At 40.5% G+C, this 24953-nt stretch overlaps 1 protein-coding gene across 1 annotated transcript in view; it reads left to right on the plus strand.

Annotated features, from left to right (window-relative positions):
• LOC110465474 (alpha-mannosidase 2x-like) overlaps positions 1 to 22825 on the plus strand; it is a 50441-nt gene extending 27616 nt beyond the window's left edge. Inside the window, exons 24-34 of the mRNA XM_021521310.1 lie at positions 804 to 871; positions 2376 to 2541; positions 3489 to 3625; positions 5746 to 5842; positions 6889 to 7011; positions 7370 to 7481; positions 9080 to 9216; positions 13497 to 13638; positions 15158 to 15288; positions 15746 to 16057; positions 19396 to 22825. Of these exons, the coding sequence (XP_021376985.1) occupies positions 804 to 871; positions 2376 to 2541; positions 3489 to 3625; positions 5746 to 5842; positions 6889 to 7011; positions 7370 to 7481; positions 9080 to 9216; positions 13497 to 13638; positions 15158 to 15288; positions 15746 to 16057; positions 19396 to 19548 (1578 nt within the window). The 3' untranslated portion in view covers positions 19549 to 22825. The remainder of the gene's footprint in view (positions 1 to 803; positions 872 to 2375; positions 2542 to 3488; positions 3626 to 5745; positions 5843 to 6888; positions 7012 to 7369; positions 7482 to 9079; positions 9217 to 13496; positions 13639 to 15157; positions 15289 to 15745; positions 16058 to 19395) is intronic.
• Positions 22826 to 24953: the final 2128 nt, after the last annotated feature.

Here is a 24953-nt window from a genome sequence, read left to right on the forward strand (position 1 = left end):
GAAGAGACCAAATTGATCTGCTACCCCCATTGCAACACTTGAGATCTTTTTTTGTTTCCTATCTTTCCTGTCTTCCTTCTGTTCTATCTACTTTCTGTTACAGGCGGTGTCCCCCTAGGTACCCATCCTCATATGACCCTGACTGTTGCGAGGACATTACACTCCAAACATACAAACAAACTCTAGCTTTTCATCTGTTGTAACCGTTTACTTGTCGTCGTTGCTGGGAGTCAGCAAAACATCATAAAATCTTCTTCCATAAAAGTTAGCCAGTCTATATGAAGATATCCATCTATTGACAATATCAAATGTCACAGACCAATTGTCTGTTGTGTTAGAACTATTTCAATCAAAGACTCATGAAACTGTAAGCAACCCCCCCCCCCCATACACCACACACACACACACACACTTTGGACCAAAATATCAGTAAATAAGCTTAAATTTGTGTTAAATTCAGATGAAACCTGGACAATATATGAAAATAACATTAGGTGACACCTTCCCTGCTTGATAGTACAATGTGCCCCAAACATACTAAAGGAATTAGTTACATCTCCCTTACACTTACCCTGATCCCTGGTAAAAAGCCTGCCACTTCCTTCTGACTCTGTTAGGGAGAACTTCTCTTTAGCTCGTTTGGTAGAGTGTCAGACTAGTAGACCAGAGGTCTCCAGTTCCACCTCGGGTGGTAACAGTGATAAATAGTGACCTCTGTTACATATGTAAGATTTTAAATTAGCAAATGTTACATACATTACGCTTACATAAGTAAATGTTTATTTTTTCTGCTGGTTTGATAGGATGAAGACAGAAAGTCTCACGACTCTCTACCTGAGAGGACTGTGCTGGATGTTACAGAGGTGACCAGGTAAGCTTACATACAGAGCGGACTTGTGCAGAATCATGGTCAACTATACATATCATACATATGTGAGACTTGTCAACATGTACTGAATAGTGACAATAGACAAGCTCCATTCTGTCTCGGGGCCCAAATCATTTGACTACATCATACATATGTGACACGGGACTATTTCTAGATTTTTTAGGTCACCTGAGACAAAGTCTCAAGTGACCTATTGCGATCGCCTTTTGTCCGTCGACATCCGTCGTCCGTCGTCCGTCCGTAAACAATTTACATTTTCGACTTCTTCTCCAAAACCACTGAACCAATTCCAATGAAATTTTGGAGGAACCTTCCAAGGACAAAGGTCAACAAAAAGAGTTGCCGGTTTAGTCCCAAGCCCCCAGGGGCCTGAGGGGCGGGGCCAAAAAGGGTCAAATTGACTAAAATTTCAAAAATCTTCTTCTCAAGACCAAGATATGGTAGAATCAAATACTCTTCATAGATGGAAGGGTCTTAAGGTGCTTTACCAAAATGTGAATTTCTTGACCCTGGGGTCTCACGTTTTCCCCTGGGGAGGGGGTAAACTTTACTATAGTTTATATAGGGAAATCACATTTTGGACCAACATTTGTTTAATTTCCATTGGAAGTAATTCAATTTGGGTTAGCATTATCAGTATTAGGTAGCAGTTTGATAGTATGCACCTATGAGCCCTGACTGACCCCCAGGGGCTGATGGGTGGGGCCAAAAAGGGTTGAATTGACTGAAATTTCAAAAATCTTCTTCTCAAGACCCAGATATGGTAGAATCAAATACTCTTCATAGATGGAAGGGTCTTAAGGTGCTTTACCGAAATTGTGAATTTCTTGATCCTGGGTTCTCACGTTTCCCCCTGGGGAGGGGGTAAACTTTACTATGGTTTATAATGGCAAATGATACTTTGAATATTACATGTTAATAACTTGATTGGAATTATAACCTTGAGTTGACAGTTTGATACTTTGAAAATTTTGAGCCAGCCCTACCCCCAAGGGCTGTAGGGTGGGGCCCAAAGGAGTCAGTGTGCTAAAATTTCTTCATTTTCCTTGTTTAGAATCAGAGGTGCTAGTTTCAAATACTTTTTAGTCTTAAACCTGTATGCTAGATATTGAATAAGGTGGTTTTATTGTTGTTGTCACTTTGAATAATATTTCTGTACATGTTAAAAACAAAATCAACTCTCTGTATATCAGGTGACCGTTAAGGCCCATGGGCCTCTTGTTTAAAAATAAAACTACTTTGCATGAAGATAGGGAGATTCATGTCATACAGACATTTTCTGGTTTTACTTAACATTTAATGGTTATTTTTTTCTCTCAAGCTAATGCAAAAGCAGATGTAAAACAGGAAGATGAGTTTAATGAGCCCTTTTTACAACAGTGAGTGGTAGTTCAGATGATATAAATAGTGTAAATTATGGAAATTTGGACAGAAAAAATGTCTTGAGATTTTCATGCTGACAATATTGATACATGTATCCTTTTAGCTCAGTTCTCTTCTACAACTCGCTTGGTCATGAGAGGGAGCAAGTGGTGGCAGTGTATGTTACCTCCCCTTTCATAGAGGTCCAGACACCAGGTGGCACCACTGTGCAGGCACAAGTAGACCCTATATGGGAGTCACCAACTATCATGGTTTCAAAGAAATTCAAGGTAAGGTTTTCTTAATGTAATAATCCAGGGCCTGTTTTGTCCGTTATTACTAAAAAAAGTTCAAGATGAGGGGTCCTATACAGTGTACAGTATACATGGTCCAGGGCCTGGTATGAGGTCTCATTGTACCAAATAGGTTAAAGATGAGGGGTCCTATATATATAGTGTACAGTATAAATGGTCGAGGGCCTGTTATATCTCCTCGTACCAAAGAAGTTGAAGTTGAGTGGTCCTATCTAGTGTAAAGTATGCATGGTCCAGGGCCTGTTATGTCTCATCGTACCAAAGAGGTTCTAGATAAGGGGTCCCCAATGATTAAATGATAACAGTGTGCATGGTCTAGGGTCTAGGATCTCTTCGTGTCTGTACTCCAAAACAATTAAGGTTATATATCTCATTAGTTATAGTTATTTACAGAAGCAGCTTCCTTATAAATCAAGTCCTTGTTAGTGCACAAATAGAAGTGTCTCCCAAATCAAACTTGTATCAATTGTTCTAGTTTCTACCTGGCATATTTGTTTGTCAATTTATTATCTCCCTTAGTTATTCATCTTTTTAGTACTGACAGTGTTGCATACTTGCAAACTCTCCCTATTTTGAAGGGAGACTCCTTATTTTGGACCCTAAAATTGAGCATTTTCAAGCAGTGAATTTGCTAAACTATTTCTATTTTCTAAGATCTGATGATTTCATCTCTGGAAGAACAGCTCAAAGGATGCCATTTAAAAGTGTGTTTTTTTCTCTATGGCACACATTTTATTTATGCTTTTAATTCTGACCATGTGTAATCCCCCCCCCGTGGAAATATTTAAAAGTTGGCAAGCATGAACAGTTGTCAGTGAGATATTTTATTTTACTGAATTATTTTATAGGTGTTTTACGTGAACTGATTCTTTTCCACATTAATGTAAGTGTATGCCTTACATATTAATGTATTGTTTATCCAGGTGTGGTTTGTGGTTCGGGTGCCAGCCCTAGGGATTGCCCGATACACACTGAGGAAGGTTCAGCCTGAGGCCATTAAGATGACCTCCCATGCCTCCATTGGGGTGATGAATGTCGTCATCACCGACCCCAAGGAAACGTACGTTCACCAACATCACATGACAAACCTGTATTTAAAGGTCTTCCTACCCACATGTGAGCTGTGGAACTCCTGCACTCACACCCTCTATTCTCCAAATGCTCCTCCGGAGCTGCAGAACAAAATCCCCGGTAAAGGTCGCTCCTCCCGTGTCATGATCAATGAAATGACTAGGTGGTCAAACGAAATTCATTCTCAATACTTTTAGCCAGGGTGTGCTGGGAGTCCTGCATTACACTATGTACAGTGGTGGCTCTATTGAAAAGACAATGATCATTGCTGAACAATGGGAAGGCCCGTCTTTTTCATCTTTGTTTTTCAATCATACATGGGCATATTCAGTCATTATGAATTGAGCTGAGATTATGTATTGAATGAAAGGCTTATCAAACAACAGCTCAATAAACATGATACATAATAGTTCATATTGGTGATGACTTTGTGTCACTTCATTAAAATTATCGTGATAAAAATGGCACCAATACTGTTTGCTGATCCTGAAATTTTTAGTTTGCATGCAGCAGAACAAAATATACACCAATAATGGTGGTCGCCTTCACCAACATTTTTTCCCATATAAAGACCCTCGTAAACTAATTAACATCCAGGCCAAGAAGAATGATTAATATAAGTTGAAATAACTTGTTTCATAAGTGTTGTAAAGTATTTAAAGTTTATAACAACCAAATGTGCAGTGAGTCCCCAGCTGTATTATATAGTTAGGAGGTTAAATTTATGCAAGTTTAAATAGACATATTTTCAATTATCTGTTGTGAAAACATTTGAATAATCATTGGTCTGAATAATATAATCTGTTATTTGGTTTAAATGTGACTTTAGGGGTGAATGGGTTAAAGGGTACAATGTCTGAAGCAAAAGGAGGCACGGTAGTCCAGTGGTAGGAGGCACGGTAGTCCAGTGGAAGGAGGCACGGTAGTCCAGAGGTAGGAGGCCGGTAGTCCAGTGGTAGGAGGCACGGTAGTCCAGAGGTAGGAGGCCGGTAGTCCAGTGGTAGGTGGCACGGTAGTCCAATGGTAGGAGGCACGGTAGTCCAGAGGTAGGAGGCCGGTAGTCCAGTGTTAGGAGGCACGGTAGTCCAGTGGTAGGAGGTCGGTAGTCCAGTGGTAGGAGGCCGGGAGTCCAGTGGTAGGAGGCACGGGAGTCCAGTGGTAGGAGGTCGGTAGTCCAGTGGTAGGAGGCCGGTAGTCCAGTGGTAGGAGTCCTGTAGTCCAGTGGTAGGAGGCCGGTAGTCCAGTGGTAGGAGGTGGTAGTCCAGTGGTAGGAGGCACGGTAGTCCCGTGGTAGGAGGCCGGTAGTCCAGTGGTAGTAGGCCGGTAGTCCAGTGGTAGGAGGTGGTAGTCCAGTGGTAGGAGGCACGGTAGTCCCGTGGTAGGAGGCCGGTAGTCCAGTGGTAGGAGTCCTGTAGTCCAGTGGTAGGAGGCCGGTAGTCCAGTGGTAGGAGTCCTGTAGTCCAGTGGTAGGAGGCCGGTAGTCCAGTGGTAGTAGGCCGGTAGTCCAGTGGTAGGAGGTGGTAGTCCAGTGGTAGGAGGCACGGTAGTCCCGTGGAAGGAGGCACGGTAGTCCAGAGGTAGGAGGCCGGTAGTCCAGTGTTAGGAGGCACGGTAGTCCAGTGGTAGGAGGCACGGTAGTCCAGTGGTAGGAGGCCGGGTTGCAGGTTCATGGCACGGCACTGTGTTATATCTTGGAGCAAGATACTTTACTCTGCTTGTTCCAGTCTACTCGGCTATAAATGAGAACCTGGTTGGGCAGTGCTAGAATTGTTGAATGCTAGCTGTGAGTGCCAAAATGTACCACCAAACTATGTAAACTTATAAGTACCCAAATGTTAAAATAATTTCACGATAGTTTCACTATTACGCAAACTTCATCTCTAATGGTTACAGTTTATCTCAAACAACTTACAGTGTTGTGTTATTTATTCGGTCAATACATAGCTGTCAACCTCTGAAACATCCAGTGAGGGAGATATCCCTCCTAATGAGGGAGATATCCCTCCTAGTGAGGGAGATATCCCTCCTAGTGAGGGAGGGTTGACAGCTATGTCAATAGGTATAGAACAATTGGATCTTGTTTGTTATATTATCTTTTTTTACCTACAGATTCCCTTTCACGATGACAATGGAAAAGCCAGAAGATATTATGCTGGAAAATTCTAATTTGAAAGCTCACATTAGTGGAAAAACTGGATTTCTACAGGTATTTTTGAGTCAATATTTTGAAAAATTTGACTTTATTGAATAGAGTGAAATCTGGACTTGATAAGAATTAAGTGAAAACAAGACTTGATGGCATTTAGTAAAAACTAAATTTGGTTGGATATATTGAAACAGAGCTAAATTAGAAGATAGTGATAAAAACCAATTTGATTGCAAATATTTAATAAATGAAAACTGAACTTAATAGGATATATAACGACTGGGACGGGTGGAGACCCAGCGTCCCTGTAAGGAAGTCAGTTCCATAGTGGCGGTAGGGATCCTGGGGTGGATACCTTAATGGTATTCAACAGTGCTCATCAGGGAAAGCAGAGCAAATGAAAATAGAAATGATGAGCAACAACACCACTGAATCCAGTTCAAAATGTAATGTTTGATTTACATCCTAAGTGCTGACATGTTTCGGCCAAAGGGAGGCCGTCTTCAGAGCACAGTTACATGATGTTTGCAACTATGGTACAAAGGTCATGTGACTAGAACATTAAAGAATAAAAGTTGCTAAGAGTTACAGCCTGAAAGGGTGAAAAGGTTTAGCCATTTTTGATTGGTGCATAATAGAATAAGTGCTAAATAATTTCAGAATGATGCACTAAAAGATCATAGGATATAGTGGAAACTGAAATCTATGGAATATCATGAAAAGTGAAGTTGTTTAAATATAGCGAAAACTGGACTTGTTGGTTGCAATATATAATGAAAACTGGACTTGATAGAATAAACTGTAAACACAAACTTATCAGTTTGTACTTAACTCAAGGTTAATTGTAAATTCAAGATTTAATCTGTAATTTTCGTCAAGGGGACTGTTGAATGACATAAAAAATGAAAACGAGATTTTCAAGTCACCATATTCAGCAAGAGATATTTTGATTATATTTGATCACATTGTCACCCAGAATAACAATTCACAAGATATTTGAATTCTCTCCATATTCTGTTTATTTTTTAAATGTATGCGGCTATATAACTGATGTAGGACAGGTGCTCTGGTTGGTATGGAAATGACAATGATTAGGACTTTTACAGAGTGTGACGACCAAGTCTGACGACAAGACTCACGAGGCTGAAGTGGCTTTCCTGAAGTACGGCACGCGTGGATCTAAGGAGAAGAGTGGGGCGTACCTGTTTATGCCCGACGGTCATGGGAAGGTAGCTTACTTATAGTGTTACATCTGTACTGTCTTTACAAACGGCAGACAAGTTTCTGCCATTCATTCCATTTGTTCTGTAAACTCATATTCTTGTAAAAATAGTAATGAAACTTCCTCTTACAATAAAATTAAAAGCAAGGCTTTATCAGAAGCTTTTGTCCTGCCCACCTCTTTATCACTTTTGATGTAGTAACACAGATTTCAGTGTCTTTTTCTGTGGAAATTATTTTTTTATTGATTATTTATGTTAAAAAATTGTAAAGTAAAAAAAAAAACAATTAAGATGCCTTTCATTAAGACAGGTGGGCCGAACAACAGCTGTACTGTGTATAACTATACAAATTTTATATTTTCAGCCACTGAACGGCGTGATCCCGGTAATGAGAGTGATGCGAGGATCTGTTGTGTCTGAGGTAACCGTCTATACCCGCCATGTTCAGCACACACTACGAGTATACAACTCACCAGGTGAGTTTTAATTTACTTGTATGCCCCTGCCATAAAATGGGGTGGGGCATATAGTGTTGCCCATGTCCGTCCCGTCCCGCTTACACTTAGCAACTATTTATAGAACATCAAACACTGAACATTATTTCACATGGCATGGGAGACATTTGTAGCGAACGTTACCTACACACTCGGGTTTGACTGCCGCTTTCACTTGCAGATTCCATGGATTTCAAATGAAGAATGAGATAATAAAAAGGAAACAGAGCTTGGTGACAAAAACAACTTGGGCAGATATAGATTTACATGTTTATTGTACGTCTACAGTATCAAATTTAACAAAGCAAGTGGGTTTCTGAATTTACACCAAAATTCAGTAAAATAAAGAGTCAAATTTCCCCAACTATAATTTGTATGCACTCTACAACCTAGCTAGATACTTTGGAACGAATTATAAAGCCCTCCACGAGATAACGATGACATGTGGTCGAAAACATACGGCTATCACTTCCACTCAGTAGCTACCTTGTGAACCCCCATTTTCGCAACATTCCTTTACGTGAGCTAGAGGAGCCTACAGCTCATAGAAACCATTACTAAATGCCCATAACAGATAGGGTGGAGAATGTTCAGCCACTACCTAAGTGCTATCAATAAACATGTGTTCCCAACTAAATTATCGCTAGAATGCAAAAAGATACTCAAAACCTGGCATTGGATGTTCAATAAAAGTTCCTAACCCCAAATTTTGGAAGGATAGGCGACTGAGAATACTTAAATCATTGGATTACTAAGCTAGAAAAAACATCTTACCTGTCTGAAATCGGGAACCAAAAGTGAGGTATCATAAAAGCACTCGTTAATTTCCGGTAGCGGCCGGTATAATTTTAAGGACATCCGATCAGGTAATTAAACCCAAAACCTTGGTGCGTTACACATTCATGTCTTACAGACATTTTCTAGCTTACCCCACTTTTTCACAAAGTTTGAGATATCTGGTCGGTAACTGTCCTTGTAGAATTCAGTCACACTGATATAACAGGTAACACACAAACATTAAGGCTCCTCGCACCACATTCTTTCAAAACACAATTATACTATCACACAACCATTTAAGGTTCCTCACACCAAGACCTTTCATAATTTAAAATCTGTGCAATGTCATACATCAACATACAGTCAAACTCTGAGGTTTCGAAGTTTGCGGGACCATCGGGAAAAATTAGAAATATCAAGACTTCGAGTACACAAGGCAAAAAGTTAAATTTGAAATCTTCAAATATTGGATAAAATGTAATTAGAAATAGATGTATGATGTATTTGTGTTCTCTGATTTGCATGTTCAGGTGTTAAAATTCCAATGTTTTTGTACATGTATTTTTTTCATTTCGATTTATAATGTGTAAGTTTCAATGTTTTCCTAACAATCAGACCTTGTTTTCAGTTTGAAACAGGGAGAAATTCGACTCATAAAAGTTTGATTTATAAATGGAATATCAGTAGTGTTATACAAGAAAATAAATCAGACTTTGTCGTAAGTTCGACACATAGAGAAATTTGAATCTTCAAAGTTTGATTTATGGAAGTTTGATTGTAAATAAATATTTTGTGTTACACAGGTACTGACGGAATGGTGATTGACATGTCAAACCTTGTTGACATCAGAAAGGAGATGAACTTTGAACTGGCAGTGTCTATAGCTACAGATGTTGATAACACAGACCGGGAGTTCTACACTGACCTCAATGGTTTCCAGGTAATAGAACTTCCATCCTCAATACTCCAGGGGTCACGCTCACTACATCCTCAATACTCCAGGGGTTACACTCACTACATCCTCAATAATCCAGGGGTTACACTCACTACATCCTCAATAATCCAGGGGTTACACTCACTACATCCTCGATACTCCAGGGGTTACGCTCACTACATCCTCAATAATCCAGGGGTTACACTCACTACATCCTCAATAATCCAGGGGTTACACTCACTACATCCTCAATAATCCAGGGGTTACACTCACTGCATCCTCAATACTCCAGGGGTCACGCTCACTTCATCCTCGCTACTCCAGGGGGCACGCTCACTTCATCCTCGCTACTCCAGGGGGCACGCTCACTTCATCCATTCCAGGGGACACGCTCACTACATCCTCGATACTCCAGGGGTCACGCATACTTCATCCTCAATACTCCAGGGGTCGCGCTCACTTCATCCTCGATACTCTCCTCAATAATCCAGGGGTTACGCTCACTACATCCTCAATACTCCAGGGGTCACGCTCACTTCATCCATTCCAGGGGTCACGCTCACTACATCCTCAATACTCCAGGGGTCACGCTCACTTCATTCACCCCAGGGGTCACGCTCACTCCATCCATTCCAGGGGTCACGCTCACTTCATCACTTCCATCCTCAATACTCCAGGGGTTACACTCACTTCATCCACTCCAGGGGTCACGCTCACTTTATTATCGATACTCCAGGGGTTACTCTCACTTCATCCACTCCAGGGGTCACGCTCCCCTCATCCTTGATACTTCAGGGGTAATGCTCTCTTCATCCTCGATACTCCAGGGGTCACGCTCACTACATCCTCGATACTCCAGGGGTCACGCTCACTTTATTATCGATACTCCAGGGATTACGCTCACTTTATCATCGATACTCCAGGGGTCACGCTCACTTCATCAACTCCAGGGGTCACGCTCACTTCATCCTTGATACTTCAGGGGTAATGCTCACTTCATCCTCGATACTCCAGGGGTCACGCTCACTTCATCCTTGGTACTTCAGGGGTAATGCTCTCTTCATCCTCGATACTCAAGGGGTTACGCTCCCCTCATCCTCAATACTCCATGGGTCACACTCACTTCATCCACTCTAGCGGTCACGCTCAATTCATCTTCAATACTCCAGGGGTCACGCTGACTTCATCCTTGATACTTCAGGGGTAATGCTCACTTCATCCTCAATCTTCAAGGGGTTACGCTCACCTCCTCCTCAATACTCCAGGGGTTACGCTCACTTTATCCTCAATACTCCAGGGGTTACACCATCAGGCAGGGGTCACACTCACTTCATCCTCAATACTCAAGGGGTTACGCTCACCTCATCCTCAATACTCCAGGGGTTACACTCACTTCATCCTCGATACTCTAGGGGTCACGCTCACTTCATCCTTGATACACCAGGGGTCACGCTCACTTCATCAACTCCAGGGGTCACGCTCACTTCATCCTCAATTCTCCAGGGGTCACACTCTCTTCATCCTCAATACTCCAGGGGTTATGCTTACTTCATCCTCGATACTCTAGGGGTTACGCTCACTTCATCCACTCTAGGGGACACGCTCAATTCATCCTCAATACTCCAGGGGTCACGCTCACTTCATCCTCGATACTCCAGGGGTCACACTCACTTCATCCACAATACTCAAGGGGTAACGCTCACTTCATCCTCGATACTCAAGGGGTTACGCTCACTTCATCCTTGATACTCCAGGGGTCACGCTCACTTCATCCTCAATACTCCAGGGGTCACACTCACTTCATCCTCAATACTCCAGGGGTTATGCTTACTTCATCCTCGATACTCTAGGGGTCACGCTCACTTCATCCTCGATACTCAAGGGGTAACGCTCACTTCATCCTCAATACTCAAGGTGTAACGCTCACTTCATCCTCGATACTCAAGGGGTAACGCGCACATCATCCTCAATACTCAAGGGGTAACGCCCACTTCATCCTCAATACTCAAGGGGGCACGCTCACTTCATCCTCGATACTCAAGGGGTTACGCTCACTTCATCCACTCTACGGCTCACGCTCAATTCATCCTCAATACTTCAGGGATCACGCTCACTTTATCATCGATACTCCAGGGGTTACGCTCGATACTCCAGGGGTCACGCTCACTTTATCCTCGATACTCCAGGGATCACGCTCACTTTATCATCGATACTCCAGGGGTAACGCTCACTTCATCCACTCTAGGGGTCACGCTCACTTCATCCTCGATACTCAAGGGGTTACGCTCACTTCATCCACTCTAGGGGTCACGCTCAATTCATCCTCAATACTCCAGGGGTCGCACTCACTTCATCCTCGATACTCTAGGGGTAACGCTCACTTCATCCTCGATACTCCAGGGGTCACGCTCACTTCATCCTCGATACTCTAGGGGTCACGCTCACTTCATCCTCGATACTCTAGGGGTTACGCTCACTTCATCCACTCTAGGGGTCACGCTCAATTCATCCTCAATACTCCAGGGGTCACACTCACTTCATCCTCAATACTCAAGGGGGCACGCTCACTTCATCCTCGATACTCCAGGGATCACGCTCACTTTATCATCGATACTCCAGGGGTTACGCTCACTTCATCCACTCTAGGGGTCACGCTCACTTCATCCTCGATACTCCAGGGATCACGCTCACTTTATCATCGATACTCCAGGGGTTACGCTCACTTCATCCACTCTAGGGGTCACGCTCAATTCATCCTCAATACTCCAGGGGTCACACTCACTTCATCCTCAATACTCCAGGGGTCACGCTCACTTCATCCTCGATACTCCAGGGATCACGCTCACTTTATCATCGATACTCCAGGGGTTACGCTCACTTCATCCACTCTAGGGGTCACGCTCAATTCATCCTCAATACTCCAGGGGTCGCACTCACTTCATCCTCGATACTCTAGGGGTAACGCTCACTTCATCCTCGATACTCCAGGGGTCACGCTCACTTCATCCTTGATACTCCAGGGGTCACACTCACTTCATCCACTCCAGGGGTCACGCTCACTTTATCCTCGATACTCCAGGGATCACGCTCACTTTATCATCGATACTCAAGGGGTTACGCTCACTTCATCCACTCTAGGGGTCACGCTCAATTCATCCTCAATACTCCAGGGGTCACACTCACTTCATCCTCAATACTCAAGGGGTTACGCTCACTTCATCCTCAATACTCAAGGGGGCACGCTCACTTCATCCTCGATACTCCAGGGGGCACGCTCATTACATCCTCAATACTCCAGGGGTTATGCTCACTTCATCCTCGAAACTCCAGGGGTCACGCTCACTACATCCTCAATACTCTAGGGGTCATGCTCACTACATCCTCAATACTCCAGGGGGCATGCTCACTTCATCCTCAATATTATATGGGTTACGCTCACTTCATCCTCAATACTCAGGGGTCACGCTCACTACATCCTAAATACTCCAGGGGTCCCGCTCACTACATCCTCAATACTCCAGGAGTTACATTCACTTCATCCTCGATATTATATAAGTTACGCTCATTTCATCCTCAATACTCAGGAGTCACACTCACTTTCACTCTCTGCACCCCTGGAATATGTCATAGCAAAGTTGAAGGCTCAGTGTGCAGCACCTTGTGTATGAGACGAGAAGACTAGTTTGATCCTTTGATGTACATCAAAAGAATCTTGCGGTCACATAACGGTAAAACTTATTGGTTTTGAAGTCAGGTTTTGCTCCTCTGTAATTTTCAAAGGACCGGTATCAGCTTAGCGATTAGTCAGTTGTTTTTACCTGAGACCAATGAAATAGCTATCTGCTGGCCTTCAATTTTGCTATGACATATTCCAGGGGTGCAGAGAGTAAAAGTGGGCATAACCCCTGGAGTATCGAGGATGGAGAATTTTGCACCCATGCTGAATTAAAAGTTATATTCACGATTATTTTCTCTTCTACTTTCTAGATATGTGTTAATATGTGGGTTTTTTTTCAAACTACCTATATTTGAATACTCAAAATTTATGTATTAAAATCAAGATTTTTTTCTCTTTTTGTGTGAGTAAATATGTGGACTTACCAAATTCATATGCTATTATCATAAGATTACGGTAATAATATCCACTTCAGCTTTTTTATGGAAGTAAATTTCAAAATGATCCATGGCATTATTTCTATGTACTATTTTCTATAGATATATAAGTAATTCCAGTATCTATTTCAAAAAACAAACAAACAAGAAAATCATCTCCCTTTGTTTTGTAGATGTTGAAACACAAGACCTATGACAAGTTACCCCTCCAGGCCAATGTGTACCCGATGCCCGCCATGGCTTACATTGAGGATGATAGGACTCGCTTCAGTGTCCTATCAGCCCAGAGCCTGGGTGTCGCCTGTCATTTCAAAGGTAACATTTCAGCTTCGTGTCAATCTGGATTGTTTTTGTGCACTAGTGTTATTATAGATATAGCATTTCAGTTCCCGGTCAGGCTAAGTATCAACATTGGCCGTCCTTATTAAGGCAACATTTTCTGTCAGTTTGGACAACTGTATAACATGAAAAATTCGTGGGTATTTTCTTTTGTGGCTTGAAGCCATTTAGATCATTTCGTGGTACAAACTTTCGTGGATTCCCTATATAAACAAAGAGTAGTCAAGTATATCAATCAAATTTGTTGGATTTATTTTCAGGGTTCCGTAGCCTCCACGAAAACCATGAATATTTATATACACCGCATATTTCATGTTATACAGTACCAGTGTGGGCCATTCATATTCGCCGTCCTTATTAAGGCACCATATTTTCTGTCAGTTTGGTCATCGGTTACAAATAGAACATTTTGGTGTCCAGGCTCGAAGTTTGAGCTATTATTACAAAGCAAATATTATTTTATCCCAGAATTTTGGTGTTGCCTGTCTTTATGAAGGTATATTACAACCAATATTACCAAAAAGTGAGAACAAAACATCAAATTGAATTTTCCTTTTGTGTTAGAAGTATTTGATACAGTGGATGTGTTGTTATTCCTGCCTGATAGTTAATGCTTTTAGGTTTAATAAAGTCACTCTGAACTGGTCGTAACTTAGTCATTCTGAAGACATTGTTACCTTACAGTAAATATTAAAAATTGGTTGATATGTAATTATGCCCCCGCCATAGAATGTAGGGGGTGGGGTCATATAGTGTTGCCCATGTCCATCCCGTCCCGTCCCATTCATGAGCGTGGGCATTTATGTCTTACAGACATTTTCTAGTTATTCCTACCATATTATTGATAAAAATATCTATTAATATTGATCAGGTTTTACACAATCCCATCAGCAATCACATTTTTATATCCCTTCCATTTCTTTCTTTTTTTTGGGGAGGGGAGACGGGGATTTGCTTAAATATTGTTAATCATGTCCATCCCATCCTGTCTGATTAATTGTAATGACTTTACCAAATACAGACTTCATTTCTCAACAGGTTTTTCTCTAGTTTAAACATTCAGCATTTAGGGTAATGACAACAACTGGTTCACATGTTGTCAGTATAGTGTGAATGCTGTGCTGGGTGCCTTTGACATGGTATTTCAGTGAGATAACACTATAAAGTCGGCATCAGATCCGCGCTATTGCTGGATAACGGGATTGCTCGGTAGTGAAGGGGACATAAAACCTATCAATCAATCAATCAATCAATTAACGCACTATCACAAAGAGGCAGTTACACCAACATACTCTGTTTCCGGGACACATACAGAAACATCCTTAAATGACCTAAGCTGTTGATAGGATGTTAAGCCGTATACAACCAAACTAATTACTTATCCACCATCAGTTGGTGGTAAGTTTAGGATTAAGCAACGATGGTTAGTGTTAATGGCGTGGATAACTTGTATCAAACAAGGACCTCTAACCATGTTTAATGTCATTTGATTCAGGTGACATTGTGGTGATGTTGGATCGTCGCCTCAACCAAGATGACAACCGAGGCCTCGGACAGGGTGTGAGAGACAACAAACTCACCCCCAACAGATTCTACTTATTGTTTGAGAACCGCAAATCTCCAAAGGTAAACACAGATACGCCCTGTAGATTTTACTGTTGGTCTGAACACTGCAGATATCTTAAGATAAACACAAATACGCCCTGTAGATTTTACTGTTGGTCTGAACACTGCTGATATCTACAAATAAACACAAATACGCCCTGTAGGTTTTACTGTTGGTCTGAACACTGCAGATATCTAAAGATAAACACTCATACGCCTTGTAGGTTTTACTGTTGGTCTGAACACTGCAGATATCTAAAGATAAACACGCATACACCTTGTAGATTTTACTGTTGGTCTGAACACTGCAGATATCTAAAAATAAACACTCATACACCTTGTAGATTTTGGTCTGACCACTGCAGATCACTAAAGTAAACATACATTCAATCTTTCTACAAATCATACCTACAAACCTGAAGAAAATGTTTGGACACAATTTGATGTACTGAATCTGTTATTACCTTCTGTTGTGCAGCCCAAGGATAAGATGATCGGTTACCCGTCTCTCCAAGCACATGTTTCCTACCTCCACCTCACACATCCAATTTTCATCTCTCCGGAAAACCCGGATGCAATGACTCATCGCTACCTGCCGTCCTTCAGCCCGCTGGCCGAGCCCCTGCCTTGCGAGGTTCACCTCCTGAACTTACGTACCCTGCAGAACAGGGACGATGATCCAACTGTGAGGTTCAAACCCAGGAATGAGGCTGGTCTTCTACTACACAGCCTCGGACATGACTGCAAATTTCCCAACAAAGGACTACTGTGTCACTCAAATGGGGGAAAGGTAGGTCTAATAGAAGTCTACTGTGTCGCTCAAATGGGGGAAAGGTAGGGCTAATAAAAGTCTATTGTGTCACTCAAATGGGGGAAAGGGAGGTCTAATAAAAGTCTACTGTGTGAACACTGCAGATATCTAAAAATAAACACTCATACACCTTGTAGATTTTGGTCTGACCACTGCAGATCACTAAAGTAAACATACATTCAATCTTTCTACAAATCATACCTACAAACCTGAAGAAAATGTTTGGACACAATTTGATGTACTGAATCTGTTATTACCTTCTGTTGTGCAGCCCAAGGATAAGATGATCGGTTACCCGTCTCTCCAAGCACATGTTTCCTACCTCCACCTCACCCATCCAATTTTCATCTCTCCGGAAAACCCGGATGCAATGACTCATCGCTACCTGCCGTCCTTCAGCCCGCTGGCCGAGCCCCTGCCTTGCGAGGTTCACCTCCTGAACTTACGTACCCTGCAGAACAGGGACGATGATCCAACTGTGAGGTTCAAACCCAGGAATGAGGCTGGCCTTCTACTACATAGCCTCGGACATGACTGCAAATTTCCCAACAAAGGGCTACTGTGTCACTCAAATGGGGGAACGGTAGGTCTAATAAAAGTCTACTTTGTCACTCAAATGGGGGAAAGGTATTTCTAATAAAAGTCTATTGTGTCAGTAAAAGGGGGTTGGTCTGACCACTGCAGATCACTAAAGTAAACATACATTCAATCTTTCTACAAATCATACCTACAAACCTGAAGAAAATGTTTGGACACAATTTGATGTACTGAATCTGTTATTACCTTCTGTTGTGCAGCCCAAGGATAAGATGATCGGTTACCCGTCTCTCCAAGCACATGTTTCCTACCTCCACCTCACCCATCCAATTTTCATCTCTCCGGAAAACCCGGATGCAATGACTCATCGCTACCTGCCGTCCTTCAGCCCGCTGGCCGAGCCCCTGCCTTGCGAGGTTCACCTCCTGAACTTACGTACCCTGCAGAACACCCACGATGATCCAACTGTGAGGTTCAAACCCAGGAATGAGGCTGGCCTTCTACTACATAGCCTCGGACATGACTGCAAATTTCCCAACAAAGGGCTACTGTGTCACTCAAATGGGGGAAGGTAGGTCTAATAAAAGTCTACGGTGTCACTAAAATGGGGGAAAGGTGGGTCTAATAAAAGTCTACTGTGTGAACACTGCAGATATCTAAAAATAAACACTCATACACCTTGTAGATTTTGGTCTGACCACTGCAGATCACTAAAGTAAACATACATTCAATCTTTCTACAAATCATACCTACAAACCTGAAGAAAATGTTTGGACACAATTTGATGTACTGAATCTGTTATTACCTTCTGTTGTGCAGCCCAAGGATAAGATGATCGGTTACCCGTCTCTCCAAGCACATGTTTCCTACCTCCACCTCACCCATCCAATTTTCATCTCTCCGGAAAACCCGGATGCAATGACTCATCGCTACCTGCCGTCCTTCAGCCCGCTGGCCGAGCCCCTGCCTTGCGAGGTTCACCTCCTGAACTTACGTACCCTGCAGAACAGGGACGATGATCCAACTGTGAGGTTCAAACCCAGGAATGAGGCTGGTCTTCTACCACACAGCCTCGGACATGACTGCACATTTCCCAACAAAGGACTACTGTGTCACTCAAATGGGGGAACGGTAGGTCTAATAAAAGTCTACTTTGTCACTCAAATGGGGGAAAGGTATTTCTAATAAAAGTCTATTGTGTCACTCTAATGGGGGAAAGGTAGGACTAACAAAAGTCTACTGTGTCACTCTAATGGAGGAAAGGTAGGTCTAACAAAAGTCTACTGTGTCACTCTAATGGAGGAAAGGTAGGTCTAACAAAAGTCTACTGTGTCACTCTAATGGAGGAAAGGTAGGTCTAACAAAAGTCTACTGTGTCACTCTAATGGAGGAAAGGTAGGTCTAACAAAAGTCTACTGTGTCACTCTAATGGGGGAAAGGGAGGTCTAATAAAAGTCTACTGTGTAACTCTAATGGGGGAAAGGTAGGTCTTTTTACTGTTGGTCTGAACACTGCAGATATCTAAAGATAAACACGCATACACCTTGTAGATTTTACTGTTGGTCTGAACACTGCAGATATCTAAAAATAAACACTCATACACCTTGTAGGTTTTACTGTTGGTCTGAACACTGCAGATATCTAAAAATAAACACTCATACACCTTGTAGATTTTGGTCTGACCACTGCAGATCACTAAAGTAAACATACATTCAATCTTTCTACAAATCATACCTACAAACCTGAAGAAAATGTTTGGACACAATTTGATGTACTGAATCTGTTATTACCTTCTGTTGTGCAGCCCAAGGATAAGATGATCGGTTACCCGTCTCTCCAAGCACATGTTTCCTACCTCCACCTCACCCATCCAATTTTCATCTCTCCGGAAAACCCGGATGCAATGACTCATCGCTACCTGCCGTCCTTCAGCCCGCTGGCCGAGCCCCTGCCTTGCGAGGTTCACCTCCTGAACTTACGTACCCTGCAGAACAGGGACGATGATCCAACTGTGAGGTTCAAACCCAGGAATGAGGCTGGTCTTCTACTACACAGCCTCGGACATGACTGCAAATTTCCCAACAAAGGGCTACTGTGTCACTCAAATGGGGGAAAGGGAGGTCTAATAAAAGTCTACTGTGTCACTCAAATGGGGGAAAGGTAAGTCTAATAAAAGACTACTGTATCACTCAAATTGGGGAATGAAAGGTCTAATAAAAGTCTACTGTGTCACTAAAATGGGGGAAAGGTAGGTCTAATAAAAGTCTATTGTGTCACTAAAATGGGGGAAAGGTAGGTCTAATAAAAGACTACTGTGTCACTCAAATTGGGGAATGAAAGGTCTAATAAAAGTCTCCTGTGTCACTAAAATGGGGGAAAGGTAGGTCTAATAAAAGTCTACTGGGTCACTCAAATGGGGGAAGGGAGGTCTAATAAAAGTCTACTGTGTCACTCCAATGGGGGAAAGGTAGGTCTAACAAAAGTCTACTGTGTCACTCTAATGGGGGAAAGGTAGGTCTAACAAAAGTCTACTGTGTCACTCAAATGGGGGAAAGGTAGGTCTAATAAAAGTCTACTGTGTCACTCAAATGGGGGAAAGGTAGGTTAAACATGAGACTACTGTGTCACTCAAATGGGGGAAAGGTAGGTCTTTTATTCAATACAAATGCCTTTTTATGAAATTAAAATGATGTTAAAGGGTTCAAGATTGAGGTTTTACTAAACTTTGTTTTAATATTTTGTTACCATTTATATTACTGGTATAAATATTTTTATTCTAGGTTGTGCTGGGAAAGCTCTTCAAGCAGATTACTTTAGACAAGGTCACAGAGACGACATTGACCTTGATCAGAGAGAAAGAAGAAATAGACAAAGCTGCATCTATAGAACTGAAGCCTATGGAAATTTATACTTACAAACTAACCATACACTGACACATACTTACAAACTAACCATACACTGACACATGTAACACATAGTCTATTACAGCCAACCCTTAAGATACAGTCAACTTGAACTTTGTTAGCTTTCTAGATGTTAAAGAAAATTTCGATATACATTAATTGGTTACTGTGAGTATGAAATGAGGTCCAATACAATAGATTTGATACCAGCTGATCATACTGTAAGACGGGAAAATTTTCGTACCAATTTTGTTTTTGTAACGATTGAAAAGGTAGTTCGGTGTTCTGACACCCAGTGATATCCTCACTGTTATTTCACCCTTGAACAAATAGGGAAAATAGATCACATAACCAAAGTAATTTGTAAAACAGTGGGAGAGTGACTTCACCAATGTCTGGGTGAAAGTGTTAGAATTTAATGGTATAGTAAGGGTTAATTTGGGGGGTAAGTCTTTAACATAAATTTGTATCCATTGCTTCATTGCGATGTCATCTTGTGATGATTAAGAAGGGTGCCATGTAGATTCTATTCAATCATGATTTTAATGTTTTGCTTCCACACTTCATTGATACATTGCCAACTTTGGATTTATATTTATCTTTCCCCACCTTGGAGGTAAGACAGAAAAATCCCAACTTAAGGGGTAAGATTCCTAAATGTCTAGCCCGAGGATTTGCTGAGAGCCAGACATTTAAGAATCTTACCCCGAGGGTTGAGATTTTTGGGTTTCTTGATTTTCTGCTACTATCAGATCTGTAGAAATGTTACAAAATGTAAGTAATATGGTGACCTTGACCTTGGGAGTACTGTTTAGAGGTCTGTGTAACTGTTGTCAGTGATAAACGTATGACAGATCTAGACTGATATTGAAGTCACCACATGTGAATTGACTCTATATATGCTTTTTTGTTGTGTCGTTATTTTTTTTGAGGTGTAGACTTGCTCAAGTATTGATTGCAGCCTGTGTATTACAGATTGCCTGAACATAAATTTTCAAAAAATTACTTTTCAACTTGATATCTACAAATATCTTTGTTTTTCTGTTTCAAATGAATATTTTGAATTTCTACACATAAAATTTAAGGAATGAATTTGATTTGTTTGGAAAAACTACAAGATGAAAATTTTGCTTAAACCTTTCAACCCAAGTAAATTTGGTAGACTTTACCTTATCTGGATGACTCTTTTATGGTCTAAAGTGATAAGTAGTTAAGTTTTTGTTAAACTAAACAGGCTTTGAACAATCTTGACTGAGTTTTATCAGTAGGATTACTTAGAACTATGACCCCAGTCTGGCTCCTTGTTGTTCTTTAGGTTCAAATTGGTGCCATGACCAGGATCGCAACATGTAAATACTTAATACATAAGAGGCAATGGGTTTATTACTTATCCACTCATCTGTGATCATTATTGATTTGTTTGCGCCTTATTCAGGAATGTTGAGATGCATAGCTATTCTAATATTATTCGTATTAGGCAAATGGAGAAAGAACTAAGACCCATTTACCTGGCAACCATGTCATTTACCTGGTATCCACGTCATTTACCTGGTAACCATGTAATTTACCTGGTAACCTTGTCATTTACCTGGTAACTGTATCATTTACCTGGTAACAACATAGTTTACCTGGTAACAACATAATTTACCTGGTAACCACTTCATTTACCTGGTAACCGCATTATTTACCTGGTAACCATGTCATTTACCTGGTAACCACATCATTTACCTGGTAACCACGTCATTCATCTGGTAACAACGTCATTTACCTGGTAACCGTGTCATTAACTTGGTAACCACGTTAATTACCTGGTAACCATGTAATTTACCTGGTAACAACGTCATTTACCTGGTAACCACATCATTTACCTGGTAACCATGTCATTTACCTGGTAACCGTGTCAGTTACCTGGTAACCACGTCATTTACCTGGTAACCACGTCATTCATCTGGTAACAACGTCATTTACCTGGTAACCGTGTCATTTACCTGGTAACCACGTCATTTACCTGGTAACCATGTCATTAACCTGGTAACCGTGTCATTTACCTGGTAACCACATCATTTACCTGGTAACCATGTCATTTACCTGGTAACCGCATCATTTACCTGGTAACCATGTCATTTACCTGGTAACCACATCATTTACCTGGTAACCGTGTCATTAACCTGGTAACCACGTCATTTACCTGGTAACCGTGTCATTAACCTGGTAACCACGTCATTTACCTGGTAACCATGTCATTTACCTGGTAACAACGTCATTTACCTGGTAACCACATCATTTACCTGGTAACCATGTCATTTACCTGGTAACCGCATCATTAATTATTAAGGATGGGAATCTAGAAAATGCTCTTCAGAAAAATGGCAACATGCCAGGTACGTGTTCTTTATCAAGGATTGGAACATGTACCTAAAAATGTTCTGTATATCGGAACATGTACCTAAAAATGTTCTGTATATCGGAACATGTACCTAAAAATGTTCTCTATATCGAAACATGTACCTAAAAATGTTCTCTATATCGGAACATGTACCTAAAAATGTTCTCTATATCGGAACACGTACCTACAAATGTTCTCTATATCGGAACATGTACCTACAAATGTTCTCTATATCGGAACATGTACCTAAAAAGTTCTCTATATCGGAACACGTACCTACAAATGTTCTCTATATCGGAACATGTACCTACAAATGTTCTCTATATCGGAACATGTACCTAAAAATGTTCTCTATATCGGAACACAACTTACAACATGAGAACATCAGAGTAACAGCTTACTGTCAGACATAGCTGTTAACATTCCATAAATGTATCAACTACTGTATTAGATTTCTTTATTTTATATATATTTTTCATTAAGTTGAAAACCAATAAAGTGTCTTCTTTGCAATGAAATGGGGTTGAATATTTCAATGTTTATGTGATACATTATGTTGTAAATATGGAGTTTGGAAGTACAATCAAGGAGGTTGAATACATGTATAATTTGTGACTCTGTTAATTAATAGATTGTGGTGACCTGTTTTGTAATTAATAGATTGTGATGACCTGTAATATGGCGAAATATTTTTTCCTTAATGAGAATTGATTTTCAAATGTATTTAAGGAATAACCAGGATTATTTTGAGGGTTATACAAAATGTACCGGTAACGGCAAAACTGTGTGTGCTTTGCATAGATCTGCAAAGCGGTATATGCATAAAAGTGCAGAGTTTCTTTCAGTATTTACTGTTGAACCCAAAATATAATTATGGTTATGGTCACAGATGAATATTTATTAATTTCTGATATTAATAAAAATAATAATATATAGCATTTGATATAGTGCCCTATCTAGCAAATATAAGCCACTCTAAAGCACTTTATAGTTAATAGATATACAATTAATACAATTAGCATATACATTAGTAAATGCAATTTTGAGGAATTCACAGGACCTGCCTTATCAGGCGCTAACTACTAGTCCTATGCCACCTGGCTAATATATCCCTATGTGTGTTTGCCTCTGTGTGTGTTAGAGATGAAATGTGTTCTGTTTGTAGTGGGACCCTGCTTCCAACGGCACCATTTATAGTGCCACCTCACTTAAATGCTACAGCACAGATACCAAAACATCCACCCCAGACCAATTTATACTCCACCTGGGTTGAAGTAGTTATGTGGGCAGGAAGACTTTGGGGATCGAGCCCCGGCCGCCTGTGTGGAAGGCCGGAGTGTTATCCACCTGACCAATCCACCCATAAAATCAAAATAAGATTAACAAATATAATAGCATGTGAAACCTTGTGGTATACAGCATTATCAAGATTTGTGTTGTCTATATCGGTTAGGTTATACAATATAACCTGAAAAAAGTCCAACATTGGGGGAAAAGCCAAAATTAGAGTACAATACAAATTAGAGTACAATAAAAATTAGAGTATAGTGCACCCTTTCTTTGGAAAAAAAGGTAATCTGAAGAAAGGGGTGTGCACCATACATGGGAACAATCCAAAACCAGTCCTGGGTCGCGACCATTTATCGTAATTTCTCATGGACCTTCTTTCTGTATATGATCATAAGCTGCTCCTTAGAAACAATGTTACTCGTTACTCTGGTAAAATTAGTATTACAGTTGATAGATACTGCAGATATAAAATATGTAAATATAAAGGACCTTGTGTAATTTATCTAATAGGATATTAGTTGATGAAGGCATAGCTACCTCTGTATCCACATCAATATAATTTGAAATACACTATTATGGCTATTATAGACTTAAAGATGGCTACCAAATATGAATATTTATTGATAACCTCATGATTATGATTTTTGCACTGAAATCATGATCAGCAAATGTTTTAATTCATTGATTTCATTTGTGGAAACCAATAAGGCCAAAAAAAACATGTATGTGATTCAGGTATCCTGATCTTCCCAAGATTTAATGCTTACAACCCTCGAGATAATCTTTCTGTATTTCAGATTAATTTATTAGCAAGGCAAAGTTCACAGCTACTCATTAAAATGTATTTCTTACTTTTCAGGGAGCCCTAATTATTTTTGACAAATAAACAGCCATTGTGGAAATGCATTGTAAAATTTGATGTAAAGCATAATATTGATCTAGAAGATAAAAAAAAAACCATCAGATTAAAGCAAAATTGTTTGCCGACCTACCTTATGTTTTTTTAACGCATGGTACCTGAAACACACATTAGTTTTTAGGCCTAATTTAAAAATGGCATGTCATTGTTAAACCATATATGGAATATAGTGTTTTGTTGGAAAAACATATCTTTGTAAACCCTAATTATTTAATGGAGTTAAAGGTTTCTGTGCACTTAGCAATTTAACAAATCAGGTGTCATGTCTTCTTTGTGTAAACTTTTTCTTAGAAAAACTTCTTCTCAAGAACTACTTGTTTCTTAGAACAACATCTTCTCTAGAACTACTTGGTCAATTACAACCAAATTTGATAGGAGGTACCCCATGTTGATATGGCAATATTATGGAATCAAATTTAAACCTGTGTGATTACACTATGGTAGAAGATTTACAGCAGTATTAATTCTTAAAAAAAGAAGAATAATACTGTTTTTCCTTGTCTGTCTCAGAACATAAATGTCTGGGCTATATGAAATCTTATATAAAGTGTAATCATTAGAACAGATAATATGATAGGTTTTATTATGGCTCTCTGAAATCCTCGTCTCTGATTGGACCAAAGGCTTGCTCTTTTGCTTCTTATTGGACCAAAGTGTTGCTTTTTACCATTCAATAAACCCCAGCAATTACATGTAAGGGAGACAATCTAAATACATGTATTTGACAATCAATCATGTCCAATTAATGTATTATTATTTAAGTTTAGACCCGGATATGTTGCTCACTGTTAATGTGAGTATCCAAAAATGACTAATGACAAGAAAAAATGAGTATCTGAT

This window comes from Mizuhopecten yessoensis, unplaced genomic scaffold (assembly GCF_002113885.1).
Source record: "Mizuhopecten yessoensis strain PY_sf001 unplaced genomic scaffold, ASM211388v2 scaffold11081, whole genome shotgun sequence".
Lineage (NCBI taxonomy): Eukaryota > Metazoa > Mollusca > Bivalvia > Pectinida > Pectinidae > Mizuhopecten > Mizuhopecten yessoensis.